This window comes from Neomonachus schauinslandi, chromosome 4 (genome assembly GCF_002201575.2).
Source record: "Neomonachus schauinslandi chromosome 4, ASM220157v2, whole genome shotgun sequence".
Lineage (NCBI taxonomy): Eukaryota > Metazoa > Chordata > Mammalia > Carnivora > Phocidae > Neomonachus > Neomonachus schauinslandi.
Genome location: NC_058406.1, coordinates 46,958,433 through 46,982,724, shown reverse-complemented (window position 1 = coordinate 46,982,724; position 24,292 = coordinate 46,958,433). Strand labels below are relative to the sequence as shown.

The 24,292-nt window shown below is 41.8% G+C and overlaps 1 protein-coding gene across 4 annotated transcripts in view; it reads right to left on the bottom strand.

Annotated features, from left to right (window-relative positions):
* Positions 1-24,292, bottom strand: part of FGGY (FGGY carbohydrate kinase domain containing) — a 388,228-nt gene that overhangs the window by 344,407 nt on the left and 19,529 nt on the right. For 2 of the 4 annotated variants that reach the window (XM_021683954.2, XM_044914038.1), the window contains 2 exons: positions 13,492-13,603; positions 7,093-7,244 (listed from right to left, as the gene is read on the bottom strand). The exons of 1 other annotated variant lie outside the window; for it this stretch is intronic. In XM_021683954.2, coding sequence (XP_021539629.1) covers positions 7,093-7,244; positions 13,492-13,603 — 264 coding nt within the window. Of the gene's footprint in view, positions 1-7,092; positions 7,245-13,491; positions 13,604-18,829; positions 18,862-24,292 lie in introns of those variants that run through there. One more of the 4 variants, XM_021683959.1, reaches the window with a different exon arrangement.

Genomic DNA, 24,292 nt, shown 5'->3' with positions numbered 1-24,292 from the left:
AGTTTCTGCCTCTCTATACTAGAGTCTAAGTTCTCAGAAGCCTACCCAGGGCCCTTACCTGTCTTGCTTACTTTGGAATCTCTAACGCCCAACACAGTGCCTATTGCACAAGAGACAATAAACAATATTTGTTAAAGGAAAAAAAAAAAAAATGAACCCACCATCCATTGTCCCTGGCCTCAGAGGCTCCTAAAGTTATCACTTACAAATTTCTTCCCTGAACTAATCTATCCAAACTCTGCAAGGCAAACACTTGAAGAAGGTGGTAGGGAGAAATGGTGATAAGCCCAGATTCTAGATCTGAAATGCCAAGGTTCCAATCCCAGCCTTGCCATTTATTAGCTGAGTGACTTTGGGCAAGTTGCTTAACATCTCTGAGCCTGTTTCATCATCTGATACTTCACAGGGTGGAAGTGAGGATTAGAGGAGTTTAGCACGGATAAAATGCTTGGAAAAGTGCTAGATATATAATTAGCACTATATACGCTTTAGCTACTGTCTTCACCTGTTTCTTTTCTCCGATCTGATTGCTCAGGTGAGCTGTTATCTTTCTTCTCCCATCAGACTATAATCTCCTGAAGGCAAAGACCACTTCTGGATCCTGACAGTGGATTACAGAGGCCCCCACAGGACGGGTACAGGGCACAGAGCTGTGGTATGGCTCCCGACGGAGGTTTGCTCACCCAGTATGAGACTGTAAGTCATTTAATGTTTCTGAGTTTCAGTTTCCTTACCCACAAAAAGAGATCATATCGACCCCACAAGTCGGGTGTGAAGAGTAAATAAAATAATCTTTGTGAAATAAAATAATGCTGAGGCTGGAGGCAATGGTGAATTTCAGGGGAAACAGTAGAAGGTATTAGGTAAACCTGCTTCAAAGTTCAAAGTCGGCTGCCTTCTGGTATAGGGATTACACATAGGATGTGGATGAGTCACATAAATGAATGACTTTGAAAATATGTTTTGTACTATTGTACTGGATATTTTTTATGATTGTCTCTGACAACCTCATGGTGGTTTTTAGATGCTTTCCTTAGCTATTAGTCAAACAGGAAAAATACCACTCATTACAGCCAACTACATGAAATAAGATATTTTAGTTTTTAAAATTCTTTCAGTTGGTGATAGGATATTACTGACATGACCATCAGTAGAACAAACTTTTTTTTTAAATACAATGGAAGTGAAGATGTAACTACTATCTGAATATCTACTTGCATAAAGTGCTTTACAAATATCCAACTAAATTATAATAATTCCACAAGGCTGACACTACTATTCTCATTTTACAGCTCAACACTGTGAGACTCGGAGAAGTTGATTTCATTCGTCTGAGGTCCCAGAATTGGTAAATGGCAGAGAGTGATTTAAATCCAAGTGTGTCTGGCTTCAAATCCTGTACTTTACTTCTGTTACAGAACTGTGATTTATCCCCCAAATTTCCCCAATATCTTATATCAGCTCTACTGCTAAGGTCTGATGAATGTGGGTGAACAATAATAGGCCTATACATGCAATTTAAAGCCAGAGTTACTCACAGAGAAAGACTGTAGTTCCCACCATAATTGCCATTAAAAAAGAAATGGTATATTTCAAAGAAAGGAAATTAACATTATCTTCCACGGAATTTCAAGCAAGAAAAAATCTAAGATAATAGATGTTATTATACAGTCAAGAAGAAGGAAAGAATGAGGCCAGACAAGGAACTAAAAATGAGCTGGGACAAGCCTCTTACTTCACAGAAAGGACTAGAACCAGGCTTTCCTGACCTCTCACGGAGTTTTGTTTTGTTTTCTTTCAATAGTTCTCACAAAAAGCACTCCACTCACACCTTCCACAGCTAACAGTTAGTTATCAAACCACCTCTCTAGGCATCCCAACTCCCAGCTTCCTCCAAAGAATCTACATATACAGCAAGAGGCACATTAGAACCAGAGAATCATTTCTTCATTTTCCCAGCACACTATCAGGGGAACAGAAGCACAGAGGCATGAACTGGGGAGAGATAGGGGAGGCGGGGGCAGACAGATCTTCTAAACCCATCAACAAAATCCTCGGACATTCCAGCCAGTTGGTTCCAGTTGGGAAAGAACAATGAAAATCTCAAACTATAAAATGATTAGCTTTCTGCTCTGCTGACAATGGCAAAAAGAGGAAATGAGTTAAAAGTCGGATTGGAAGATCTCCACGAAGCCCCTACACACCAGTTAATTATCTTCCATTAACACTGAGCTGTCAGGATCGGCATCAGCCCTTAACTCTCTTGACCTTCCCCAGTCTGCACCTTGTTACCCTGCAATGTTTCATGTTTATAAAGATAGGAGACTCCAGCTGTTCCAGCCTTGACAGAACTTAATTTACATTTGGCCTTCATTAAGATGAGAGTCAGAATCATTGAGACCAAATGGAAAAGCCAGACTGCTGGGGGTTATGAAAAATTCAAATGGCATTTCTCCTTTTATCTGACAATTCTTATTAAGGAGACATACATCAACCTGAAACACACAAATTTTAAATGTAAAGGACATGATTAAAATTCCACATTGCAGAACCAGGACCTGCGTGACTGCCCAAGAGCTGCGGTGGTCCTAGTCTATCACTTGGGTCTTCTGGGAAGTCTGAACTCCAGATTCTGCCCGACTCCCAATGTCATCAGATTCCAGGCTAAGGACAAGGAGCCCACGAATGACAGCGGTACTAAAGTGAGTGGTCAGCTCCGACTCTGCCATCTCGCTCGCTTCTCATAGCCAATCGGCCTCCATATCCTGCTGATAGTATGCTTTAAAAATTCTGGAACCTATCTCTTCTCCACCCCACAGTGCCTACTTCCGCCTCATGACTTCTCACCTGGGGGACTGCAAAAGCCCCTTACCGAGCCCCTACTCGAAACTACTTACTGACTACCTACTATACGGCAGGCTGATTAGGGATAGTGAAACAGCCATGAACAAAACGGATAGGCTCTCCATCCCCCCCATGGATTACAGTGGTGGGAAGACCCAAGCACCATGCAAATCATCATACGAAATAATACATCACTACAATTTAAGAAAGATACAGTGAAGTAAGAGGGCAATGGAAAGAGATCTCTAATTTATTGGAGAGTCAGGCAAGGCTTTGCTGAAGACATAACAGTAAAGCTGAAACCTGAATGGTAAGTTAGGATCGGTGATGAGTAGAGGGAAGAATATTCAGGGGCAGAAAGGACAGCATCACATCACCAAGACCAGGGGTCAGCAAACTTTTCTCTAACGGTCTACAGAGTAAATATTTTCAGCCTTGTAGGCACACAGTCTCTGTCTCAACTACTCAGCTCTGTCACTGTGATGCATTTGTCTTGAAGGTGTAAATGTGATGCAAAAGCAGCCACAGACAAAACATAAATGAATGAGTGTGGCTGTGTTTCAATAAAACTTTGTGGCCCTGAAAATCTGAATTTCACATAATTTTCACAAGTTACAAAACATCGTTCTCCTTTTGAATCCTTTTTCAACCATTTTAAGTAAAACCCATTCTTTGCTCCCAAAACATCCCAAGCAAGCAGCAGGCCAGATGTGGCCCATGCACTGGAGTTTGCCAACCCCTAGTCAAGATGGAGGTGGCAAAGAACAGAGCATGTTTGAGACACCCTGATGGGGTCCCGGTGGATAGAGTGAGCAAGGTGAGGGACACACAGTAAGCAGAAAGGGGGAGGTGAAAATGATATCACATACCATCCTCTGGGCTGTGTTACAAATTTTGGAATTTATCCTAAGAGCAAAGCAAAGCCAACAAAGTGCTATAATCAGGAAAGTATGAAAACTGGTTCTTACTCCCACACACACACATTTCCTCACCCCTAATCCAGTCTCTTCATCCCTGCCAAAGGTATCTAAGACATTCCCTCCCCCTTGCTTAAAAACCATCTATCACCAAATAAGCCCTTAACAAACTGAGCCCAGGCTACTTACCTGGCCTCATCTCCTACTACACTCAGGGAAGCATCCTGGGCTCTCATCCCAGGACCTACGTACCTTACCAAAAATGAACCATAGTCTTTCTCTAGAATTTCCTCCCTGTCTTCTCTATTAGGCAAAACCTCCCCTCCTATCTTGAGACTCATCTTCAAGAACTCCTCCCGGAAGCAAATTATTTTCTCCGAAAGCACTTTGCATATTCCTTTATCAAGATGCTTAGAACATCTTCGGACAATTCTGGTTCCGTGTCTCTTTCCTCCACCCAAACCCCCCCTTTGCTTCCCCACCACTGCCCCAGAGGACACTGGGCCCCTCAAGGGTAAGCCTGAGTGCTCTTCGTGCTTGTGTCCCCAGTGCCTGTGACACTGCTGGGTCACAGCAGAACCTCAGTTAATATTTGGTGAATTAAAGAGCAAATAAGGGAGTAAAGAAATGAGCTTAGCACAGTCAGGTTCTGACTCTGATGTGCTGTTGAACAACTCTTTGAAAGTATCTAACTTCCTGGTACCCCAGTCTCCCATAGCCCCATTCAAAAGAAGGTACCGTCTCCTGATTCTCCACAAATAGGTGCTCTTCAGGATATAAAGCACAGAGCTTCTCGAACTAGAAGTGGTTTTATAAGTCTCTGGGCCAGGGGCGCCTGGGTGGCTCAGTTGGTTGAACGACTGCCTTCGGCTCAGGTCATGATCCTGGAGTCCCGGGATCGAGTCCCGCATCGGGCTCCCTGCTCAGTGGGGGGCCTGCTTCTCCCTCTGCTTGTGCTCTCTCTCTGACAAATAAGTAAATAAAACCTTAAAGAAAGTATTACTTTCAAAAAAAAAAAAAAATAAGTCTCTGGGCCAGCAACATCAGCATCGCCTGGAAGCTTGTCAGAAACGCCAATTCTCAGTCCCTACCCCAGGAGTACTAAATCAGAAATCTACAATTTAACAAGATCCCTAGATGATTCATTTACATGAATGAATGTAAGTCATTCTGGGAACCTCAGGGACATTCAAGTCAGAAAAGGGTCATAAGCCATCTGGGTCAGGCTTTAAGGAGAAAATGCTAAAACTGGTATTAGACAGTATCTTATTTGAATTTGCAATCATGATAAAAATCAAAGGAATTCTCAGCATGGATTCCTGTATGTGTTTACCAAAAATGAATAAATAAAAATAAATTTAAGAAATTTTAAAAACCGATTTGAGGCCCAACCATCAGGTAGTTAAATACACGATGAGATAATGTTTTAGGCCTTTCTCAGAAAACTCTGAAATGGAACTGATTAGATAGATGGATGGATGGTCAGTCTCTGGAGGTCATAATCACTGACTGCCATGCAATCTAGAACCTAATTATTTTCTATGTGCTTTATTTAGTACAGTTTGATCTCAAGCACACAGGGCTGAGCATCCAGAGAGGTTCACACCAGATGTGTATTCAGACCTCCTGGGATATACAGCCCCAAGCCAGCCATGAAGCAGGTGCTCAATAAGGCCCTGAGGATGTACCAATGACCACCTACCTGATCCTCCTCCCTTAATTCAGTACAGCTCTTCCTTACCTTTGGCCAAGAAGGGTGTGATGTATCCAACCCATCTGTTTCCTTGCAGCGTGTTTAGGCTGGTTTAAAAACACCACTTCCCCTGTTCCTGGTTCTACCCTAAGTGACACACTTTAAAGAGGGATTTCAGTGCAGCATAACATGATGGGGCAAGCTGGGATTTGAAGGCCAGCAGACATGGGTTTAAATTCTGTCTCTGCCATCTGTTTAGGAAAATCATGCTGCTATCTCTGTCAGCCTCAGTTTCCCATGCTGTCTATCAGGCAGAGCTTGCTAAGATTAAATCAATTAACGTCTACAGAACACAAAGCAGAAGGTGTGGGCAGTGTGGAGTAGTTCTATATTCCGATTGGTATTTCAGGATATATTTATATCACGTTTTCAAACTGGTTCAGACCAGCGCTCTCACTTTATAGATGGACAAAGTGAGGCCTGGGATGAGAAATGCTTTGCTCAAAGTCACATAAGGTGATGCCAGTAGGGTCAGAAACCCCTGACTCCTAAAACGCTCTGTGTTTTCAGACTCTTAATAAATATAGAAGGCTTTTTGCAAATTAAAGCTTACACAACAACTCAATATGCTAACCAGGTAACAAGCCAAACCTCCCTTGATTACTGATGCCCTCTTTGCTTCTGTCTCTTCTGCTCTCGGTGGCAATCCAGGGACACCTCCTCAGCACCCTTACACTCCCCTCACCCCCATATACATTTTGAGTAATCGAAGACTCAGATCACCTGAAACCCCAGAGCCAGTAAATGAATCATGCCAGGTCTTACTAATTAGATGGATTCTCTCCTCACCAGACCACCTAGGGATTTTCAAGTCCCTGAGGTTCCCAGAGGACTTGAACTTTCTCACACATCCATCCCTACTGGGCACCATGAAGCTGACATCACCATTATCCACAGTTCATAATGGATCTAAACATCTGGAAACAGGAACCACATGCAAGGGCTCCATCCAGAGATCACCGTATCACTCAAGGACATGGAAACTCAAGTTCAGGTGACATGAAAAACCCCAACATGCCACCAAGGTCAGATTAATCCTTGGGGGATACAAGTGCACAGGGAAAGAAGGTTCTGGTCAGAAGATGTGGACTTAAAGCCCAGCTCTGCTACTTTCTATTGAATGGTAATCAGCCTCTGAACTCCAGGAGAGTCCTGGATATTAAGAGAACTGATTTTGGAGTCAACCAGTCTCAGGTTCCAACCCTGGCTCTGCCACATACTTATCATGTCATTTTGGGTGAGTTGGTTAATCTCTATTAGCTTTAGTTTTCTTGTCTACAGAAAACCCTCACCCCCTCCCCGCAAAAAGAGACAACCCCTACCTTCATAAGGTGGCTGCTAGGATTCAAAAAGATAATCTGTGTCAAACACTTATCACTGTGCCTGCCTAAAGTTAGCACCTAAAAACAGGAATGATTTAACTGCAACGTAATCAATAAATTGGGATCAACCTTCGTCAAGAGCTGCTGGGAAAAATCAAACGTAACAGACTTTAGCACGGCGCCTGGTACAGATGGATCCGACATCAGCAGAATCCCCGGCTGTGATTAGCATGCTCGCTGCACCCTAGGCGCTCACCTCCTTGAGCCACAGAAGCTTTGGGGCCTGCATCTCCACGGACATCACACCGCCAACACACCGCAGGACACTGTGCTTGGTTTCGTTGATCCTGTGGACCTGACTGACCGCCCGGTGGTCCAGCCACATGATGATATTTCGGCGGGGATCCCCTAGCAGAAACGAGAGAGGGGAAGACACACGCATAATCTTAGCCTTCTACTTCAAGGGGGCACTTCCAGAATCCCAAGGGCACCAATCTGCACAACTACTATAATTTCATACATCAGCAACAGCAAGGGAGAGGGCTACCACCAACATGAATTAGTACATTCCACCCAAGCCTTGGATTTGCCTTGGTGCGATGTGTCCTTTAAGTGTCACCCCAGGGTCAAATGTCGACATTAAAACCGGTTGAGATCTACCAATTAATTAGATTCTCATTCATTCTCTCCTAACTTCTTCCCCTCCTGTCCTATCCCTTCTGTTCCAGAAAACCTCTTCTGGGTCTATCTTCGGGAAAAGAGCCTATGAAGTAAGACTAAAACAATACGTTGGCTTTTTTAGAGCTGTTTGGACAGACACTTCAACAGAATAATATATCCAATATAACACGCCAACTACATCCATACAATGGCTTTTATCTGCTTATAGCCCCACTTCTTCTAGTCACTTTGATTAAAATCAGTTAACTTAGCTGTTTTATCCCCCTCTCTCGGAGTGGGAAGCAATGGAATTATTTTCAGTTTGGGGATCAGGCGGACCTCATGGGGAACGCGCACTATTTCAGTTACAGGTGGAGATACATCACAAGAGTCATTAAATTTTTCTTAGCCTAAGTGTCCTTACCTAGAAAACAGGGATAACAACACCTAATAGCATTTAAGGGTTAATTGAGATTTTTCATTCACCAAACAAGGCAATGCGCATAAAGGCAAGTACCTATCACATAGTAGGCTCTCAAGAAGAAGAAAAAAGAAACAGAATTTAAAACCAGCTGGAAAGGGAGCACAAGCATGCACCTCACATCCAACCTCTACCATCCTGCAGCCCACACAGGAACAAACTGTCCCTTTCTCCCTTCCACAGCCTCAATTAATTCCTCATGTACTAATGGGCAAGCCAATATTCTTTTTACAGTCCTCTGCTTCCTGGATGGCAAAATGCAGAGAGCAGAAATGAATAAACTGGGAGATAATAAAAGGGAAAGATAAAAGGGGACCCAACAGTAATTGAACCAGGCCCTTCACACATTATTCTGCAATTGCAGAAGAGCTGTAGCAATTACATATCTTTGCTAATAACAAATGTTTATAAAGCTCTGTGTGTGTATGTGTGTGTGTGCGTGCCCAAAGCCCTGTGCTAAACATTTTATTCACATCTCACTTAATCCTCAAAACAACTCTCTGACCTGGGTCGTTTTCCATGACAAACTGACTCCAAGATTTAAGACATGCCTCCTATCTCACAGCTTGGAAAAGCATATAGCGTGCTTTGAAACAGATCTGTGCTGAGAGAATGGATAAATAAATTGGTACAACAAACTTAAACTCAAGCTACACATATCAACATGAATAATGCTACCAGCTGGGATATTTTTAAACACCATATATATTGTTTGTTGTTGAGGGTAGACACATATGTTGGGAAAGCACAGCAACAACGTGTTTGTGAACACCAACTACAGCAGCCTGGTCACCTGCCAGGTGTGGGGGTGGGGGGGGGTGTGGACATGAGCCAAAGCTTCAAGTAGTTCTTCCCTTAAAAAAAGTCTGTGGTAAAGATGGCAAATTTTCATCTCTTTATCCTCAGTAGTGGGTACACAAGAGGCTACGAATTTTATTTTCCTTATTTTGCCATGTCTCTGAAAAAGAATCTTTAAAACTTAAAAAAAAAAAAAATGCCAACCTAAGAAAATATGGAAGTCAGTTCATCATCACCATGATGAGGCAAGGACTCAGTCTCAGCTTTGCCTGCTGGGGGGTTCAGGTTCCACAGAAGCTCCTCAAACAATAGTAATACTTGGAAAATAAGAGGAAATACCTGAAACCTTCCAGAGAGACATCTAAGATTTGTTTGGTTTCTTTTTTAAGATTTTATTTATTTGAGGGTGAGCAAGAGAGAGAGAGCGCACAAGCAGGGAGGAGGGACAGAGAGAGAAGGAGTAGCAGACTCCCTGTTGAGCAGGGACCCCGATGCAGGGCTCGATCCCAGGATCCTGGGATCATGACCCGAGCCGAAGGCAGATGCTTAACGACTGAGCCACCCAGGTGCCCCTAAGATTTATTTTTAAATAGCTGAGTGATTATACTGTATAATATCACTGCTTAAAGTTTTGGATCTCAACCCTCCTTGCACATTAGAACCACCCAGGGTAGTTTTAAAAACATTGATGTCCAGGTCTCATCCCAGAAACATCACAGAATCAGACTGTGGGTGTGTAGGTAAACACACACACACAAGTGCACACATGCATACACATGCATGTGTGTATGTGTGCGTGTTAAGGGGGACAATGTCAGGGCACCTGGGTGGAGCAGCTGGCTAAGCATCTGACTCTTGGTTTCGGCTCAGCTCATGATCTCAGGGTCATGGGATCAAGTCCCACCACAGGCTCCACGCTCAGCAGAGTCTGCTTAAGATTCTCTCCCCCTCTCCCTCTGCCTCTCCCCTCCGCGTGCTCTCTCTCCCTCTCAAATAAATAAATCTAAAAAAAAAAAAGGGGGAACAATGTCAATACTGCTTCCTAAATATTGTATAAATGCAACTGCAGCAGCTTCAAGACAAAAACACCTGTCACTGAACTTTCAACTGGAACGACTTTCCAGCTCCTACTGCCTCTACAGGAAGAGGCTCTCAAAACACAGAACCGCACAATGAAACTGTGAGACTCTATTAGCTTATTACATATATATATGAAGATTATCTATTAATGATTCGCATTGTGAACAAAAAATAGGAAGTTAATCATTTTCCAGTTCTTATAGAAAATCACAAATAAAGGATTCCACTGAAAGCTCACTTAATCTCTCACTGAGCACCTGTTACCTGCCAGGCACAGTGCAGGGTGCTGGGATGCCGGGAGGAATATGCCACAGTCCTGCCTATATGCAGCATGTGGCTGGACGGACAAAGCCAGTCTCCCAGGTAAGTCAACAGTCAGAACAGAAGTGGGACATGGAGCACAGAGGCGGCTATGCACAGCTGAGCCCGAGGCTGCACAGAGAGCTTCCAGAAGGCAGGGAAGCTTTCATTTAGTTCTGAAAATGACTGGCCGCTGGTCAGCCAGGTGAAGACAGTGAGGACGGAGGCTCTAACATGAAAGGGTCAGCACGTGAAACAAAGCACAGGCCTTAGAAAGTGTCATGTTTTAAGAGAATTAAAAGCAACTGCTAGGGGCGCCTGGGTGGCTCAGTCGTTAAGCAGCTGCCTTCAGCTCAGGTCATGATCCCAGGGTCCTGGGATCGAGCCCCACATCGGGCTCCCTGCTCAGCGGGAAGCCTGCTTCTCCCTCTCCCACTCCCCCTACTTGTGTTCCCTCTCTCGCTGTGTCTTTCTCTGTCAAATAAATAAATAAAATCTTTTAAAAAATTTAAAAAAAAAAAGCAACTGCTAGAGCAGAATTTGGGTTATATAGTCAGTTTACCCATGGGCAGATTATTCGTCCATGTATTCATTCAATTAACATTCTGAATGTCTCACAGGAGGTATGCTTGTGGGAAATCACTAAGAATTAGCAAAAACATCTCAATATTAGGTTACTATTGCAGAGTAGCCTAGTAGATAACCCCCTCCCCGACCCTGAATTACCACCCTTGCTTCTTGCTCCCAAGAGCTCCTGCGGCTGGGATGATCCAAGCAGAGTTGCGCTGTGAGTTAGGGGGCGTTACAGAGTTGGAAGCAGGCAGCACTGGCTAAAAGGTCCAACCTGGGGGCTGTCTAATCTCCAAAGGAAAGAAGATCAAACAAGAAGAGGCTAAAATGAGAATATTTTATCATGTAGTCATGATTAATGTTCTTAAACTACTGTACTTAATTTACTTGGGGTTTTTTCCCTTTCCTTTTTTTTTTGTTACCATCTTTATATTTTTGCAGTGTTGTGGGTTTGCCTTTAAATGGTGTTGGTTAATTTCCTGACCTCACTGCCTGCTCCTCACAATTACTCCAGTTAACCAAGAGCTGTTCACTGCCATGCAGGCATAAGAAGTCTTGAAACAACCTTTGAGTCACCTTTAATATTCAAATTTCATTTTCTAGCACAAGATAATCCATTTCAGATAAAATCTAACCTTAATAGAACCCGTTGAAAGGCAAGAAGCTGGTAAGGGGCACATGCTGCTGGATGCATTTGATGAATGGGTACATTTTAACCTTTTTGGTGGAGTAAAATTATTTCAACACTTATAATTTGGGTTGCAACCTAACTACCGTTTTAATAGAAGGCCTGTTAACAGGAGGCAATTCCACCTGCAATGAGAAAAAAGATGGCACCCAGAGAGGGTGCATATGTAAGCAGGCTTAACAAAGAACTCTTCTCTTCCACTTCAAGTGTTCTTTCTTGTTCCTGGTATCTTAGCTGCCCATTCAGCTGCACCCAGTGATTCTCTCCACACACCAGAACTATGGAGGAAACTTTGACAATACTGATGCCCTCCTCTTACCACAAGCCAAGCGAATACAAATCTTGGAGGTAAGGCTCATGAATTGGGGACTTTAAAAGATCCCAGGTTGATTCTAATATAAAGCCAGAATTAAAAACCATGCATTTTAGCAGATCAGAGGTTAGAGCCCTTGGAACCTAGGGCTGTTAACATCTAAAGTCCACCCCAAATGAGAACTCATCCAACAGCATCCCTAAGAGACCATCACTTGGTCACAACTGAAAGCAAGTCAATCAAGGAAGCGCTGACAGCCTCCCCAAGGGGCCAGATCCATGGCTGGCCATATCTCGTAACTGGAGAGTGCTTATTGCTGCTGCAAGCTGAGGTCTGCTAGCTCAGGCCCATTTCTTCAGTCTGTGCTTTCTGAAGTGGCCCAGATTGGGGCTGTTCTGCCCTCCTAGGCCAGAACAATGCCAGGCGAGCCAGTGATCAGCCACTGAGAACAGGGAACATTCATGTTTGTCTTTGACATCCCAACACTTAATGAGACAGGGCTTGGCAATGGGAGGTGCTAATAAATGTGGCAAAAAGGGGGAAAAGTCTGTGTGTGTGTGTGTGTGTGTGTGTGTGTGTGTGTAGAAAGATGGACATCCTTACCACTGTGTTCTAACCATTCATCCACTTGCATACTTTTTCCAGCACATGTAATTTATATAAATCACTATTCTATGAATTAGGTCCATAAAAGTGAGTGGGACACATTCTCTTTTTAGGAATTCATGATCGGATGGAAGAAATGTTTCTGAGCATTCGGGTGTCAGGCTCTCAATCCTCACAGCAAAGCTATGGTTCATTATTCCAATTCTTTCAGAAAATGCAGAGGGAAAGTGACTCACTCAAGGTGTCATGACTCAGCATGAACAGAGCTGAGATCCAGGACGTTCCTGACTCCAGTTCCATGGTGTCCCAGTGTACCCTGGTATCCATAGCCACCTGTTAAGAAGGGCACTGCGACAGCAGTGTCCACTGTGGAGGGTTCTCAAACACAATCTTGGCCTAAAAGACATTTGTAATGGCTATCTTGGCAACAACTCGCTGACGATGCCTAGAGCCACACTCCTTAGATGGAACATGCAATTTCCACTGTGCTGTGTTCTCCACCACTCCCAAATGTCTTCTGCTCATGAAAAGGCTAAAAATGAGTTGAAATTTATCTCCACACATGTGCTATTGTTTTTTTTTCAAACCTGTCCCACTTTACTCATTTTCATTACCCACCTACTACTATGGGCTTTTGGGTTTGCAACCTCAGTGTTGTGCTACTTGCTAAAATTTTCCAAGAGGGATAGACCTTGACCCATGAAAAACTTCTGATGGTGAACCCAAGTGGCACATACATTTGAACAGCTCATTATTATACTCACAAGTCTCTATTAGGACAATGTCATTAAGTGGGAATGTCCTTTGGTCTGGCTACTGAAAACAAAGAGGCCAATCTGTTTCCAGCTTCTGTGTGATGCATGGTCCTGTCTACCTTATTCTATTTCCTTTAAATGGACTTGGCTCACCTATGTCCTTCCTTCAGTGAGCTCTCCACTGTGGCTCTGTGCATTAGTGAGCCAAGTCTCTCCCTAATCCAGCCCCCATGTCACCACTGCCACCAACAGTTCTCCAACCAGGTAACCTCCAGGACATGATTCTGGCCTCCGTGCTCCACCACTAAATCTCACCCTTGGCAATAAGAGACATCTGACCTCGTGTTACACCTGGGGCCCAGCCAGTCTCCCACCACCAGGGAAAGAAAGTGGAAAGGTCCTACCTTCATGGTTTACTGGTAAAGGACGAAACTGCTTATCCAAAACCACCAGAGAACACGTGGCATCAAACCCAAGCCCTCGGATTTGGTTTACATCAATCCCTTGTACAACTTGCTGTTTTAAAAACAAACAAAAACATAAATTACAAGGCAGGCTTTTAAAAGACTGAAAACAGTTATGACTAGAAAAAAAGTGAATGGCTAAATTGAATAAATATTTACAACAGAAAACAGAAAGAAGTTTCATATAACTAAAATAACAGAAGATCCTATAAATTAGTAAGACAAAGACAACCAATCTAATTGTAAATCAAGCAAAGGACACGGCAAGTCACTTCATAAAATAAAAAGAAATAGTCAAAGAGCATAAAAAAAGATTCCCAACTCCACTTAAATAAATTAATGCAAATAAAAACACATCAATCTTTGCCTTTCACATTGGCAAATATGTATAAGATTAACAGTATACAGTAGTGGCAGATAGAGAGAAGTGGACCGTCTCTTACATTATTCTAACTGTGTAATAATTTGGTACAAATTTTGCAGAACAACTTTAGAGTATTTATTAAAATTAAAAATGTGCATAACTTTTGCCCAGCCAACTCACTTCTAGGAACCTACTTTAGTGAATTACTAGCATAAGTTATATGTGGATTAAATTTAACTGTATCACTATTTAAGAATATATTTAAAATTTGGAAAAACTATTTTTTATTAGATTATGGTACATCTGCAAAATGGAATATTGTACAGCCATTAAAAAGACGTAGAGAAGTAGCTTCTGAGTGTGGTACTCTGAAGGGAGGTGGCAAATTCTTTTAGCAAAATAAAAGTATCAAGCTGGACAAAATAATCAAAAACAACCATTTGGGGGCTATGGAATGTGAATAAAGCCACATTTATTTATTCTTGAAAAATCAAACATTTAATTTTTGAGAAGGATTTATTCTTGAAAAATCAAAATTGTATTTAAAACATTCCCACAAATACAAAATAAAACAAAACAAAAATCTCTAGGACCAGATGGCTCCACTGGCAAATTCTGTTAAACATTCAAGGAAGAAATAATTCCATTCCTTCACAAACTTGTTTAGGATAAAGTGAAGGAGGGAACATTTTCCAAAAAATTCTACATGGCCAGCACTACTCTCATATCAAAGCCAAACAAAGACAGCAAAAGCAAAGAACACTATGGGCCAGTATCTGCCATGAAAATAGGTGTAAAAATCCTTAATAAAATATTAACTACAAAACATGTATTATATACTATGACCACGTGGGGTTATCCCAGGAATGCAAAGTTGATTTTATATCCATAAATCAATTAATGTATTATACATATTAATAGAATAAAGCATAAATACCAAATGGTCATCTCAACAGATGCAGAAAAAGAGAGAAAAACAAAACAAATAAACCCAGAGACAAGGGAAATTCCACACCTGATAAAGAGCATCTACAAAAACCTACAGCTAACATTACACCACTTCAGGATAAAATGAATATTCCCTCCTATTATAAACAAAGAAAAATGTCTCTTTCACCACTTCTATTCAACCTGTAGCTAGTGTTTCCAGCCAATGCAATTAGGCAAGAAAAGAAATTTAAAGCACACAGACTGGAAAGAAAGAAGATCAAGTGTCTTTTTTTGCTGAAAACATGATCTCATATGCAGAAAATCCTAAGATAGCTACCAAAAAAAAAAAAAAAGGCTACTAGAAGTAATAAGCAAGTTTAGTAGGATCACAGGATACAAGATTAGCATATTAAAATTAACTGTATTTCTATATACAAGCAACTAACAAATCAAAACTGAAATTAAGGAAATAATTCCATTCAGAATAGCATAAAAAAAAACCCCTCAGGAATGAATTTATCAAAAGAAATTCAAAACCAATGCCCTAATAATTATAAAACATTCCTACAAAAGAAGCTACAAATTGGGAGAAATATGCTATATTCATGAAATGGAAAATTCAACATTGTGAAAATGGCAATATCCTCAAATTAATCTACAGATTCTACACAACCCCTATAAAAATTTCAGCAGGTTTTTGGATATTTGGGATTTTTTTGCTATTGTTTACAAATTGACAAGCTGCTCTTAACATTTATGTAGCAATGTTAAGAATGCAGAAGAGCCTAAGCATTTTTGAAAAGAAAGAACAAAGTTGGAGAACTTAAGCTGCCTGATTTCAACTTTATATAAAACTATCATTATATAATTAGTGTGGGATTGGCATAGGATAAATTTATAGATTAAATGGAAAAGAACAGAAATATAAGAGATAAACCTAAACATTTATGGTTGATTAATTTTTTATAAAGGTACCAAGATAATTCAATGGCAAAAGGACAGTCTGTTCAATAATAGGGCTGGAACAACTAAATGTTCACATGCAAGAAAAAAAAAAACTTACACTTCTAGACTTTTACCTCACATGCACACAAAAATTAATTCAAAATGTGTCATATCTCCAAATGTAAAATATAAAACTACAGGGGCGCCTGGGTGGCTCAGTCGTTAAGCATCTGCCTTCAGCTCAGGTCATGATCCCAGGGTCCTGGGATCGAGCCCCACATCGGGCTCCCTGCTCTGCAGGGAGCCTGCTTCTCCCTCTCCCACTGCCCCCTGCTTGTGTTCCCTCTCTCGCTGTGTCTTTCTCTCTCAAATAAATAAATAAAATCTTTAAAAAAAATAAAAAAATAAAACTACAAAACTTGTAGGTGAAAATTTTTCTGACATGAGTTAGACAAAGATTTCTTTAAAAGCAAGACTCATAAAAGAAAAACAACAGATATATTTGACTTCATCAAGATTTTTAAATTTTGCTCTTCAAATGCAACCATAAGAAAATGAAAAGATAAGCTACAGATTGGAGAAAATATTTGCAATTCATACATCTTATAATAGACCTATGTATAGAATACATAAAGAACTCTAAAAACTGAAATAATAAAAGAAAAACAACCCAATTACAAAATGGACAAAAGATTTAAATATACACATCACCCAAGAAGACATACAGATGTTCAATAAGTACATGGAAATATACTCAGCATCATTAGTTATTAAGAAAAGGCAAACTAAATCACAATTGGAAAATACTGACAATACTAAGCATTAGAAAATTCGGGAGAAAGTGGAAACCTCATACACTGCTGGCAGGAATGGAAAATACAGCCACTTTGGGAAAACAGGTTGGCAGTTTTTAAGTATAACTTATCATACAACCAAGCAATTTTACTTAAGCATTTACCCAAGAAAAATAAAAACATATGTCAACATAAACGTTTATAGGTAAATATTCATAGCAGCATTATTCATAATACCCCCAAACTGGAAACAAATCAAATGTCCGTCAGAGTTTAATCAAATGGTTAATCAGTGTGATATACCCATACAATGGAATAGTACTCAGCAAGAAAAAGGCACCAACTGTTAAGTACAACAACATGAATAAACCTTAAAAACATTATGCTAAATGAAAGAAGTCAGACACAAAAGAATGCATGTTGTAGGATTCCATTTATATGAAATTTCTAAAAAAGAGTAACTATAAAGACAGAAAGCAGATAAACAGTTATCTATGACTGGGGCTGGGGAGTGACCACAAACAGCCACAAAGGAACTTTTTTAAAGTAGCAGAAGTATCCTAAAATATGATTATAGTGATAATTGTACAAATGTGTAAATTCAATACTATCACTGAATTGTATATTTAAATGGATGGATTTTATAGTATGTAAATTATACCTCAAACTGTTAAATATTTTTAAAGAGGTTCAGCTAAAGATGAAATGGAAAGACATCTATGACATGTCAGTAAGGTTAAAAAAATATAGAGATCTTCCTCCACTTAGGATGTGCTTACATCAGATAAACCCATCGTAAGTTGAAAATAGCGTTAAGTCGAAAATGCACTGAATATACCTAACCGATCAAACATCATAGCTTTGCCTAGCATACCTTAAATGTGCTCAAAACACCTACATTAGCTTCACTTGGGTACAGTCATCTACCACAAAGCCTATTTTATACTAAAGTGTTGGATATCTCATGTAGTTTGCTGAATACTGTACTGAAAGTGAAAAACTGAACATCTAAATGGTTACAGAATGGTGTGAGTGTGTTGGTTCTTTACCGTCAGGATTACAGGTCTCACTGGGAGCTGCGGCTCATTACCACTGCCCAGCTAATTAAGACAGAGCATCATATCACATATCACTAGCCCAGGAAAAAATCGAAACCCAAAATTCGAAGTACGGTTTCCATGGAATGCCTATCACTTTTGCACCACCATAAAGTTGAAAAATCATAAGCTAGGGATGAATTTGTATACAACAAATTGTTAACAGTAGTGATTACCTCTGAGAGCAGAAATTGCAGTTGGAGGAAACAGGAGACTTTTTACATTGTTATATAATTTTTAAAGTTGTAAAATAATAGATTTCTATTATTCCATGCTGAAAGTGGAGCCTGCTTACGATTCGCTCTCCCTCTGCCCCTCGCCCCCACTTGTGCATGCAAAAGCGCATGCACGCTCTCTAAAAAACAAAAAATGTTAATAACCTTTTAATCCCACACAAGTCAACTCAAAAGTGTCCATCCCCATTTAAAATACACAATTCTTCTTCTTCCCTGTTTTAGAATTCCAGACTTGTAATTTAGGATTCCAGGGGTGGGGGGAACATCTGCTAGTAACCCATCTGTGACTGCTGGCAATATCTTTGCCCCACAGCATGAGGTGAATGCCCTGCACACCTTTACGACACTGACCAATCTACACTTACATTCATGAAATCTTTCTTATGCACAAGGCATAGCGCGCTCTGTGTCACGTAAGCGCACGGACAAATGAGAGGCAAAGGGAACAGTGATCAAGAAGACTGAATAAACTCAAACCTTCTCAAGAATTATGGTGGGAGTAAACTCCCAGTAGGTGCAAAGAAGATATTCTCTTCAATCTATTTTATGAACCCCTCTGAAGACTTACAAAGTTCTATATTCTACTCATGCCCTTTCACTCACAAAGGCTCAACCTCTCCATCTCTACAATAGAAATCGATCACAAAGAACTAGAAGAATAATTGTGACATGCATTTAAATCTGATTCAGTTAGGTAGCCACAAACCCAGCCTTACATGAAAATGTCTTATGATCATGCTGATCCAGGAGTAGGACCACCCTACTCCCCAACCCCGTCCCCATCTAAACCATCCCAGAAAGATGGCTGTCAAGGCCACACTACCCAGAAGGTACCTGGGACTTGACCTCTGACTGGAGGATTCCTTTTAATGCTCTTATTAATGGAAGAAGAAAGCAGTCCAGTAAACTCACCCCAATGACTTGGCATCGAGGGAACTTCCACAGCTAGAGAGAAAGCGCATTGCTCTTCTGAAGAATTTCCGGAGATTTCTGCAACTTCATTTGGTAACCTGGTCCATGTCTAACATCTGTCAACTCGTAGCTATGGGGCAGCAAACAAATATTTGGGGAAGGGATTGTGCGTTGCTTTGTTCTGATGGTGGGAACCAGTTCAATCCTGCATGTGCTTTAAATCAGCGGACTCTGCCATATTGGGTGGGGGGACAGTATTCCTTTGAAACCCTCCAAACTGAGAACTGGAGGGTCAGAGGCATACCTGGCTTTTTCTTTAGCTCTCTCTGGAGCAAGGGTCAAAGCCTAGGGCCTTGCAGAGTCCAACTTGCAATTGAGTTTTGTGGATGGTACTGTATTCTTTTCAATCTTGACTTGAATGCCTTTGTCAGCCTTGAGGGTGTGTGGGGTTATGAAATCCCTGGTTCCCTCAGGCTCATCACTCCCTGTTGCCTACACGATTCAATTACTCACACGTTCAATCAGTCAGCAAATATAATCAAACCTCTTCTGGGGTCAGGCTGAGCACTCTTCTGGGTATTTGGGAAACAAAGAAGAGAATATTAAAAAAAAAAAAAACCTTGGTTCTTTTGGAGACTACATTTAATTAGGAATATACAATACCTAATACAAATAAAACATACAGTGTACTAGGAAATGATAAGGGGATGAGGAGTGCCAAAAAAGAGGGAGGTAGTTGCTGAGAAGATGAGATTTGAGTTAACACATAAAGGACCTGAGGAGCTGACCTTAGGGAAATCTGGTGGGAAATTCTTGCAGGCAGGAGAACAGCCAAGGGCAAAGACCCCCGAGGTGGGAAGAGCAAACAGGCTAATACAGCTTGTATGGGGAGTATGTTACCTGCAAGGCCCCTGGAGACACTCTATTTAACAAAATTTACTCTAGTGACTAGCACAACACATAAATCCAACCCTGGACCAGGACTACACAGCATCTTAGCTTAGGTATGGTGGTGTCCCTTGAAGATAAACGGAAATGGAGACCAAACATTTCCATTTATGTCAAGGACACCAACATTCTCCTAAGAAGGGAAATTCTAAAACTACCTTCACCTCCTTCCTCTCCACTTTCTCCAAGTCCTATTAGATCTTGCTTCCAAAGTCAGTCTTGTCACTCTTATTTATTCCTCTGCCAACGTTCTCACCCAGCCATTCATGATTAAAGAGAAATCACTGAGGTGCCCAGGTGGCTCAGTAGGTTGTGTCCAACTCTTGATTTTGGCTCAGGTCATGATGTCAGGGTCGTGAGATCGAGCCCCACATTTGGGCTCCATGTGCTAAGCAGGGAGTCTGCTTAAGATTCTCTCCCTCTCCTGCTGCCCCTCCCCCTGCTGTGTGCTTGCTCTCTCTCTCTCTAATAAATAAATAAATCTTAAAAAAGAAAAAAGAAATTATTAAGCACCTGTATGTGCCAGCAAGGAGTACACATGCTGAATAAGACAGACGTAGTCCTAGCCTCCCAGGGCTGATAGTTCAAAGGAATCTCAGCCTCCAGAACTTCATTAGAAGAAACTGCCTCCTAACTGGCATCCTTGAATTTAGTTTCTGTGCCTTGCAAGCCATCCTGAATCAGCTGCTAGTCAATCTGAAACTCAGGATGATTCTAGAAGATACCCTATTGGCCTCAGAACCAGCTGTCCCAGGTTTGCCCCCTCATGCAATGCAGTCTCCCCTCTTCCTCCAGTTGGAACCCATCTGCCCCAACCCTGGCTGGCTCCTTCACATTCCCATGTTAGCACTTCTGTCCATGTCATTGCTCCAGCTCTGAATGTCGTCTCTTAGAGTTCTCCAGAGTCCCGGTTAGCCATACACCCTTCCTCAAGCCTTCTCCATTGATTGGGAGTATAGAAATCTTGATTTCTTTACTCATTCATTCTTCTGACACTTCCTGAGTCTACTAGATGTTAGGATATGGGTGAACAAACTGTAGTTCCTACCCCCCTGAAACATCAAATCTAGGAGAAGATAGAGATCAACTCAAAAAATCAAAGATTATTTATTTTTATTATTTGATTATAAAATGACTATTATTTTATTATTCATCAAAAAATGAATGATTCACAAACCATGTGAAGTTCTATGGTAAGTAAGTAAAATAGAACTTAGTTTGGAGGTGATATTGGGTGAGAAAAGGCTTCCTCCTTGAAGGATTGGACTTTTGAGCTAAGATTCGGTGCAGCACTCTCCAGTGGAACTTCCTGCAGTGATGGAAATGTTCTGTATCTGTGCTGCCCCATACAGTAGCCACCAGCCGTGCATGCCTCCCAAGCATCTGAAATGTGGCCAGTGCATCCGAGGAACCAAACTTTAAATTGTTTTTTATTTTAATTACTTAAATTTAAATAGCCACACATGCCTAGTGACTAGTGTATTAGATGGTGTAAATCCAAGGATGAAGAGGAGTTAGATACATTGACAGAAGGCGGGAAGAGTCTGTAGGAAGGAGAAATAATGTGTGTAAAGATCCTGAGACTAGAAGGAGCATTCACTGCATGCTTGGGGACAGGACAGAAGGAGAGTGTGGCTGGAACACAGGCAGCTGAGACAAGCATCATGAGATAAGCCAGGAAAGTAGGTGGAACCCAAACCAGGCAGGGACTGAAGACCACATTAAGGATCCTGAGTTCTATCCAAATAGTAGTGTGATGCTATGGATGGATAGTGAGCATAAGAGTGACAGGATCAGGTTACATTAAAAAAAAAAAAATCTGGGCACCAGGGTGGCTCAGATGGTTAAGCCTCTGCCTTCAGCTCTGGTCATGATCCCAGGGTCCTAGGATTGAGTCCCACATCTGGCTCCCTGCTCCACGGAGAGCCTGCTTCTCCCTCTCCCCCTGCAACTCCCCCTGCTCATGCTCCCTCTCTCTCTGTATCTGTCTGTCTCAAATGAATAAATTAAAAAAGTCTTTAAAAAAAATCATTGTAGCTGCAAAAAGGAGAAGGGATTGGAAAGGGGAAGTGCATACGTGACATCAGTTAGGTTCTTGCATGAATCCAGACAAGCAACAAAGGTATGTGGTGCTAGACATGGAAAGAAGGCAAAGATCTGACCTGAGTTCAGGCTTATCGCCGACCTCCTGTGTGACTTAGGGAAAGTCATTTAACTCTCTGGGTCTCCATTTTTCTTTTCAACTGTAAAATGGGAACCACCACCCTGCCCTACCTACCTTGTATGACAATCAAATGGCTATGAACGTGCTTTGTAAACCACACAGGTTCTACGACTGTAAGAGGTTAACATTATTGCTCAATCCCACATGGGTTACTCCCTCTCTGCTCCTCCTCCCTCTGACCATTACTCATACAGCCAGTACAACTTAGAACAAAACACTACTTCATTGGCCTCATAGGTGCTGGGTTTTTCCATGCAACTTAACTATTTCATCCTTAGGGGCAGAGAATTTGTTATATACCTCTTCTGTACACACTCCAGGGTTTAGCAAAAACCATAGCACATAGTAAGTGCTCAGAAAACTGTGTGAGAACTAGATGATACTCAACAAATGCCTGTTGGCTGAATGACACCTCTGGCTTATCTTCTTCCTTTTTCCTAATGGAAGCTGGTATTCGCTAGACACGAACTTGCAATGTTTTCATCTTCTTGGGATGATTAAGATTGTGGGTCCAAAAAGAGATAGAAGTCCTTAAAATCAGGGACAGTGTCTACCTCCAAGACTTAGGTGTTCCCATAGCACTTTTTAGATGTGTGAGTACCAACCCACTAAAGACCCTCCAATTTTAGGGGCAGTGGGAGTAGTGGAATGGAAAATAGGATTTGGAGCCATCTTGCTAGGGGTCTTGTCTTGTCTCTAATACCTGTTAGTTTCAGAGCCTCAATATTCTCATGTGTCAAACAGAAAGAATGGCAGTCTATCTCACACAGTTATGTGACACTTAAGCAAGATGAGGGATGCCAGAATTTTATTTGTTCATTTTTAGCTCTAAGTAACATTAATCAACGCTATGCCAGGCAACGTGTTAGATGCTGGGAGTACAGGGGTGATTCTCTTCAAGAGTTCAGTTCGTGGTTTTGAGGAAACCATGCAAGTCACCAATTACAATCCAATCCGATAATGACCAGATCAAGTGCTATGTGGCGAGGACAGGTGAAGACAGTGGGCTCTGGGGCGGCAGAGAGGGCTTTCTCACCCTCTTTCCTCTCAAGTTGGCAAGGGCAGGGAGGGGTCAGAGATCATCAAAGAAGGCTCCCAGGAGCAAGTAATGCTGAAAATTAGAAGGACCTGCATAGGAGTTGGGCAGGTGAAGAAGGTAAGAGTACATTCCAGATAATGAAAATAACAGACATTTCATCCATTCATGTACTCAACAAACATGAATTGGGCATATCAGAGGCAAGGAAATCTAGGGAACTATAGATAAACAAAACACGACCCCTGCTCAGGGGGCACACACTTTTTGCAGGACCAGATGGTCAGGGAAAGGCACCTTCCTTCCTTCTCTAAACCTCACACCAGCAATGAGCTGCGAATAGATGTGTCAGGCCTATGCTATGCCTGCTGGCCCATGGCCACACGGCCATACTCCATGTGAGGGGACAGCCTAAGACCCAGCAGCTTTACCCCAACAGCCTCAACGAGACAGCCTCGCTTAGGACAAATGCCCATGGCACTCATGGGGCTCATGGGGCTCACACGGATGACGAGCTGGCCGCCACCAGGAGATGATTAAAAATCTACCATTAAACCAAGCTGTACTTAGAGCAGACCTTTTTTAAAGTAGCTTTTCATCAGGGGATTGTATTTTCTTCTTGACAATTTCCTTAATGGCAAGAAAGGCTATATGTTCAAAGAACAAAGGAGACCCAAGGGCAAAGAGTAGAAGATTCTCACCAAGGCAGGGGCCGAGAGTGGGGAGGGAGGAGGAAAATTAAACAGGCAGAAGAGATGTGCCCCCACTTTTATTCCTATCGAAAGCTCCGGCGCTGCCCACGCCCACCTCCTCTCTCTGCCTTCTTCCCTGGGGGTACCGACAGTAGCCCAGAGCTCATTAAAGTTTAAACAGACTGATCAATACACACAGAATGGTAAATTGTCCATCTGCAAATTACCAAGCCCTTCATGAATATTTAAGGAACAAAACTAGGAACAGAGAGAAAAGAGAAACCAGGACTTTATTTTTCCCTCCGAAAGGAAAAAAAGACCAAAGTATCTCTGTCCCTCTGGATCACCAGGTTCTAAAACCAAACAGTCAAATGAGACAAATGAGCATCTCCTCCTTCCCCAAGCCAGCGGGTGGACTGCAATCCAAGGCCACTCCACATCAACATCTGTCTGGCACAACTCAATGTCCCTGCTTTCTCCAAACATGCCACCTGTCTTGTTTACCCACCACCTAGCCAAAAACCACATGAAGACCAAGTGGGTCTGCAAAATCAGGCATAAAA